Consider the following 8022-nt stretch of genomic DNA (forward strand, 5'->3'; position numbering starts at 1 on the left):
TTTTTCTTTTATAAATTGAATGTTTCAATGTTCAAAACACATAACCTTTATCTTGAATGTTTTGATGTTTAGGACACATATTTTTATCTTGTATATTGCAATGTTTAGATCACAATCTTTATCTTGAATTTTTCAATGTTTAAAAGACACATAAACTTTATCTTGAATGCTTCAGTGTTTTAAACACTTATACTATCTTACTTGAGCTGTGATCTCAGGAAGTCTTCAGAATCTTTGAGTTCTTCAGGCCCAGGGACGGATGGCATGGTAAACTGGTGTTGTAGCTCATCTACTTCCTCTGTCTTGTAAGAGGCCTGCATAGTGAAGATTGGGACACCTTCCTGAGTAGCCTTGATGTTACGTGATGAATAAGTCTGACCGTCTCGTGTGCGGTCCACATGGTACAGAATTGGTCGATTAGGATTACCTATACACCACAAAGAGAAAGCTCATATTCCTAATTCTACATGTCGCAAGACTAGTAATATTTCAGTCTACATATATATATGCATCCACCTATAGTGGTTGAAAATGTATATGTATATAAATATTTATATCAATGCCTCCAACAGGCACTGAACCTGTGACCTCAGACTAACTAGTCTTCTGCTCAACTGATCCATCTAAGTAAATTTATCTCTATAAGCTAGTCATGCATGCCATAATATAATATAATTATTATATTGTACCAGCTATAGTGTTGCATAACTTTTGGAATTTTTTTAAAAACAGTTTTGCAAAATTGATCTTGCATCATTTTTATACTAAATCAATCGTGTGTGTCAATATTTATTTAATTGATGTTTCTGGTTACTGGTTCACCTATATTTCCTTATAAACATTCTTACCTCCCCTGAGAAAGTAGCAATGTAGACTGTGGGCATGATGATCTTCAGTCACAGTTTTAGATGCGGCCACCAGGGCTTGACCTACCACCTGTCCTCCAAACACAAATCGTCCAGCGATAGGCTTCCAGAGATTTATAGGGGAAGCTCTGAAACATCAAGCATGCATATAATATAAAATTTTAAAAACAATCAACTTCCCATTCACTAGGGACTGTACATATAAAACATACATATCATACATGCATATGGTATGTATTTAACATCTGTTTCCATTCATTTATAGGGAAGTTGCTGTAAAACTGGTATATCGAACAGGCATATGATAATTATGCACTGATATAATATTATATATATTGAGTTTACATTCACAGGACCATCAAGTGTGTAACATACTTGTCTTACATATTTATATTAACATCTGTTACAAATTTCCTGTTGTGTTCCCTGGAATTCATGCTCTGTAATATCAAACATCTCTATCACTCATGAAAATTAAACTATATATATAACAAGAGGCCCAGGGGCCTTAACGGTCATCTGACTCTAAATTAAAACCCTTATATTATTGTAGTATGTATTCTCTGTAGCAAGTATATAGTGGCACTGTTGGCCATGGTGGCCATCTTGGATTTCTGACTGACCCAATAAATAACAACACTTGGTAAGGACCATCTCAGGATCATTTCTGGTAAGTAAGAGCTGAATCCCACCGGTGGAATTTGAGAAGAAGTTTGAAATAGGTGTTGTTCAGGAAAACCATGATTGCGCAATCATGTTACAAAATGGCCGCCATTGCTGCCATGTCAAAGTTTTTACGAGGCCAAAAAAATAACAACACTATGTTGGCTCGCCTTCCTCGACATCCTCACCAATTTCCAGCTCAATTGCACCAATGGCAAGTTTCAGCTTAATCCTACTGGTGGAACTTGAGAAGAAGATTGAAATGTGAAAAGTTTACGGACAGCGCACGCCAGGAATCCAACCCCGGACCACTGTCTTACTGGACTAATGCTCTACACCAGGAATCCAACCCCGGACCACTGTCTTACTGGACAAATGCTCTACACCAGGAATCCAACCCCGGACCACTGTCTTACTGGACTTATACTCTACACCAAGAATCCAACCCCAGACCACTGTCTTAGTGGACTAATGCTCTACACCGGGGATCAAACCCCTGACCACTGTCTTACTGGACTAATACTTTACATCAGAAATCAAACTACGGACCACTGTGTTACTGGACTAATACTCTACATCAGGAATCCAACCCCGGACCACTCTCTTACTGGACTAATGCTCTACACCAGGAATCCAACCCCGGATCACTGTCTTACTGGACTAATGCTCTACACCAGGAATCCAACCCCGGACCTCTGTCTTACTGGACTAATGCTCTACACCAGGAATCCAACCCCGGACCACTGTCTTACTGGACTAATGCTCTACACCAGGAATCAAACCCCGGACCACTGTCTTACTGAACTAATGCTCTACACCAGGAATCCAATCCCGGACCACTGTCTTACTTAACCCCGGACCACTGTCTTACTGAACTAATGCTCTACACTAGGAATCCAATCCCGGACCACTGTCTTACTGGACTAATGCTCTACACCAGGAATCAAACCCCGGACCACTGTCTTACTGGACTAATACTTTACATCAGAAATCAAACTACGGACCACTGTCTTACTGGACTAATGCTCTACACCAGGAATCAAACCCCGGACCACTCTCTTACTGGACTAATACTTTACATCAGGAATCCAACCCCGGACCACTGTCTTACTGGACTAATGGTTTACACCAGGAAAACTATGTTTTTTTTACATTCATAACAGTACTTACCGGAATATATTCACATCTATTTTCTCAAGCGTCAGAAAGGAGCGTATGAGTTCGCTAGCTAGGTTCTCCCCAGACTCCACTGCCATCGTATTGGTTTGTTATGCAGTAACAAATGGTGTCGTCCCTTTTTATCGCCCCGCTTCCCACTTTTATCAATTCTGTGAAGACATGATGGCAATCAATATTAGGCCTATGAGTAAACACTTTGCCGGTGTCCTATTTATTGACATGAAGTGGTATCTTATCGTCGGTCAGAGCTGAATCCGTGCTGTACTTGTACATACGTAATAACTATTTCATAATCTTAGGCCTTGTAAATGAAATAAAATAACTACAGTACATGTATGACGTTACTGTACATGTACCGTATATTGTGAAGTGTGTGAAAATAGCAGATATTAGCTAGACTGTTTAGCTTACTTACACCAATCCTGTCGTAAATCTGAGCAGACATTGTCACGTGTATTTATTTGCTGGTGGTAGTTTCCCATGCTATTTTTAGTATCGATAATTTCATTGGTCAGTTATGTTCCGTCGGAACACTTTTCATTTGACTTATTTCACCACTGTGTATCATCTCCAATGCATCGCCACCGGATATTGCATTAGCTGAAGCGATAAAGTTGAAGCGGGCGTCTTTGTTGATGATAAAATTTCATAGATTTCCCCTATAAAATATTGTTCTTGACTGGTGATCATGTTGTGTCATACAATCTGTGTCAAAATTAATTAGTTTGTGCTTTTTATTGACGGAAGACATTGCATATAACAATAATATTATCAGACGCAAGTTTGAAGCCTATCTGTGGTGTTTTAACTGAGATATTGTCAAAACAATAAAAAAAAAAAGCCGGTGTACGGCATATTGCCTCACTGACAGAAATTTGGTGTACCGCCTACTGCAGTTTGGGTATACGGTATATTGCTAGGTTCATGAATTAAACAAAAGTATAACCACGTTTTTCTCTCACAACATCGGTGTATAATGCAATGAAAATAATAAAAACAAAACAACAACAAAAAAAACAAAAAAAAACCCACGCAATTTCTAAGTGTGAATTTAGAGATTAACAATACCACTATACTGCTTTACGTATGCGACACTGTGGAGGTTGGCGTTTCGTATTTTGTATCCTTATTACCAAACTTGCAACTTTTCATATTTCACTTTCACTTTCAAATACTTCATTTTTCAGATGGATTCATCCCTTGATATTTCTGCTGTTCTATATTCTTCAAATAAAATTTAAAAGTGAGATCCATCGAATGCTTATTGAGAAATAGTAATGGCAAGCTGTGAAACCGAAAATGGGTACCTGAATGCCATTTTGTAGTCCAAGCAGTCGCGAAATAAAGCTAGCACAACTATAGATCAAGAACCTTTATGTTAAAATGGAAGATGGTCGCCTGTTGGTTTCAACGATATCAACTTTTTAAATCCTTTGTTTTCGCTATTTCTTAGAAACTGCAAGAGGGAATGCTTTACGTGAAGATTCGGGATGTATAGATTTCACTGAATTTCCATAGTTGTGTACACACAATTATTATTATTCAAGATGGTCAGTTGATATTCATCTTAAATTTATGTTTCTGTTCAAACAATTAAGGACAAAAGGACAGCCTATGATACTTTTAGTAGTGTATTTTAGATATCAAAGTATTGAATATTCTCAGTTACCTTGGTCAGAGGAAAGTATTTACCGGTATGTTGAACGAATGTGCGAAATCGAAAGTGGTCATATGGTATTAAGATTTATAAACATTCATAAACGAGTGAGATAAATTGTTACATATGCAAAGAATGTAGCTGTTGCAATCTGATTAAAATACAGATCACCATTATATACAACGTGAGGAAGTGGTGTATTATAGACATGATGAGCGTAAAATTGATCCCTTATTTAGACCCCGAGCCAGAAAACGGGTTTTTTTTTGGCATTTTTGATACTGACGACGTTTTATTTTGGTATGTTAATGTTTGGCGTTCTCATGCCAGGCACCAAATCAACTAAAATATGATCACAGCCGAAATATCTCAAAGTACGGTAATCACTTTGAATAACTATGATATAGAACGGGGTTACAACAAGTTGGCATATCCCGCAACACCAGCATAATGTTATCATAAACCGTTGGATCTACAAAGATTTTTAGGTGTTTAACTTTAGGACCGTAATTGACATTTTATTATATCGCCATGTTCGTCCACAATGGGCTGTATTATTTCCGGAAATATCGGCTTCTGTCCTGAAAAATACATACAAATAAAACTCCTCCCCATATTGCATAATTATTTGGAATGAGAAAGAAATAAAAAGTTTGATAATTCTGCAAAACGCCGTACAGTATTTTATGAGATTGTTGCAAAACGCCGTACAAATTTTAACAATTTGCCGTACACCGGCTTTTTGATTGTTTTGACAATATCTCAGCTAAAACAACGCAGACAGGCTTCAAACTTGCGTCTGATAATGTTATTGTTATATAAAATGTCTTCCGTCAATAAAAAGCATAAACTAATTAATTTTGACACAGATTGTATGACACAACATGATCACCAGTGACATTTGGATTGCATTAGGCGATACATTTTTTCGTCAAAACATTTGAATCGTAATCAAGGCTCTATCGTTAATACATAGTAAAGGTGGAACTCTTATATATACACACAAATAGTATTAACTTGCAAGAACAATATTTTATAGGGGAAATCTACGAAATTTTATCATCAACAAAGACGCCCACTTCAACTTTATCGCTTCAGCTAATGCAAGATACACAGTGAGTAGGTATACAACCAGCCCTAGGGACAAGACTAATGTTAAATACACGTCATTTTCCTCTGTTGATTAAATATAACAGGATTGTAGTTAAATTGAACAATATAATGATAATTTGTCTGCAATCCTGTCGTGAGTTATAAGACAATAAATTTCCAAAGAATACTTAATCTTTTTCTGTTTTAAATTAATCTTTTTCTGTTTTAAATTTATGTTTCCCTCTTATATTTATCCTGTAACAGTGTTATCGCATTCCAAAGCCATATGCGACCACAGGCCTGAGTATGCGACTTTTCCCGACAGAACATATATATAGCTTGTGGAAATAAGCACAAAATCGTCAATTTCATCAGTGATATAACTCCATATGCTGATATGGGAAGTACATTGATCAATGTGGTATTTTTATCCGGTAAAACTTTTTTTTGTGATGTCAAAATAAATTTGATATTTATTTGTTTGTTTGGAACAGCCAGTGTCATTTTGAGATGGGGGTCTCCTTGTAGTAGTTGGTGACGACCTCAATAAACAACATACAGGAGGCCCATCACATGCCATCCAGAGCAATAAGAGTAAAGAGTCTTGCCCCTGGACACAACTACGACAGTACAGACAGGTCCGTTTCTAACCCGTTCCCGAGAAACACAAACCGCCATGGGTAGGGAGCGTCAACCCGTGACACACCTCAGACCACAGTCTGAGAATTTATATGTACTCTATATGTTATTATTTTATAAAACGAGTCAGGCACCTGTGCTCAGACCTATATAGCAACGTAATAACCATGATGCTCCAGTATCAAGACGCGCGGTACAGGCCATATACACAGGAGTTAACACCACTCCTATAACATAAGAGGCCGCTGGTCGGCTCTTTTTCTATCGGATATTATTTTGCCGACTGCGACACGCGCTAGTCAAAAGTATCTCGCCGTGTAAAACCTCTAACATTGTTGGAGTAGAGTTGACACATTCCTCTGACCCAGAATGAAAAATGAATCACAGGGTCTGACTCTAAAACGCTTGTCAATAATAATTAAGTGATCTAGGGGTCGGACCCTGGGGTTCATTTTTCATCCTGGGCGATAACAACATACCAAGCCCCTGTGCCTATTTGGACATCTCAATATATGACGCATCAAGTGGCATTTTAACCACAAGTCATTCCATTTTTGTTGCGATGGTTACCTTAAAGTTTTGATTTGAAAAAATATATTTATAAACTTTCATTACATCATGCTGTCACAGTTTGAATATAATCACTATAGCTGACCTTTAACCTATTGCCAAGGTCATCTCATCTTTATTACTGTGGTATGAAACATTTCTCTCCTTTCTTGACATCATTGCAGTTCATGGCTAAATACCTCCTCATTTCAATATGTGAGAACATTATGCATTTAACCCAGCATATCCCCGTCCCAAATCATAAACGCAGTTCTCTTGCTTATTTATATAAAGCAATTAAATGTACTTTATTGAACACATCTGACATTTGTGACATTGAGTTCCACACAAACTTGAACAAACATCCCGGGATGCTACTGGCCCAATGTCATGATCCTTACCTCTTTGTTGTCGAGAAGAAGTCATTAAGATCTAGGCACATCTGATCCCTGTGATTTTGAAAATAGGTCAAGATCATTCATTTGAACAAACTTGGTATCCTGTTATCCCAGCATGCTAAAGGCCTAATATTAAGGTCACTGGGACTCGTGGTTATTGAGAAGTTGTTGAAACATTTCATAGCACACTTGACCTTGTTAATAGGTAAAGTCATTCATTTGAACAACCTTGGTAGCCCTTCAGCACAGTATGCTACAGGCCCTGGCAGTATAAGCTCTTATGGTATTAAGAAGTAGTTTTAAGGGAGAAGTTGATGCAGGACAAACAACAGATGGATGACGAAAGCTGGTCGTTCCTTTTCCTCTTGCAAAAAAGCTAATCGCTCCTTTTGCGTCTGCAGCCTGAGCTATAAAGATGAGTGAGAGAGAAGTGTGGAGAGTTTGTTTTTGAGATGCCTAGGTATTGATATATGGGATTGTACTGAATTGTAAGAGAGGGATTTTTACCCTATATTGGTGAGAGTGATTGTGTGTGCTGTTCCTGTGAACTGATACGATTACCCTATGTTAATGATTTTGAATACAGAAGTCCGAAACAAAGGATTGGGGTTGAATTGTATTTCTCGATAACCCACAATAACTTTATTGAAACTCGGGTATTGTGACAGGTGCCGGACGCTATCTAGAACGGCACTGCCAAGGGATTTCCTCTACAATCAGTTACAGCGATGGGATGATATGCTACACTTACTTAAAAGTGTCTAGTGAGGCACAAAAAAGACCACTAATATTTCTAAGGAATGTTTATTGTCTAAAATCAGTGTTTACCTTGGACAAGATAGATTAGATATTGTTGCTACAAGGATTTCTTACAAACAAAAACTAACCAGTGTCTCACTCTTCAGCATTCTCACCCATACAATTCTAAAAACTTTCAGAGTTAGTATAGAATTTTGACACATATATTTCAGCACTTCTT

At 37.7% G+C, this 8022-nt stretch overlaps 1 protein-coding gene across 2 annotated transcripts; it reads right to left on the bottom strand.

Moving 5' to 3' along the window:
- Nucleotides 1–201: 201 nt before the first annotated feature.
- On the bottom strand, nt 202–3200 carry LOC117337054 (acyl-coenzyme A thioesterase 8-like; the record flags this gene model as incomplete). 2 transcript variants are annotated; one of them, XM_033897836.1, is given in 4 exon segments in its annotated part: nt 202–427; nt 849–994; nt 2700–2857; nt 3124–3200. In XM_033897836.1, coding segments are annotated over 3 exon segments (458 nt in total), but the record flags the coding sequence as incomplete, so codon positions are not given.
- Nucleotides 3201–8022: the final 4822 nt, after the last annotated feature.

This window comes from Pecten maximus, chromosome 11 (genome assembly GCF_902652985.1).
Source record: "Pecten maximus chromosome 11, xPecMax1.1, whole genome shotgun sequence".
In the NCBI taxonomy this organism is placed as follows: domain Eukaryota; kingdom Metazoa; phylum Mollusca; class Bivalvia; order Pectinida; family Pectinidae; genus Pecten; species Pecten maximus.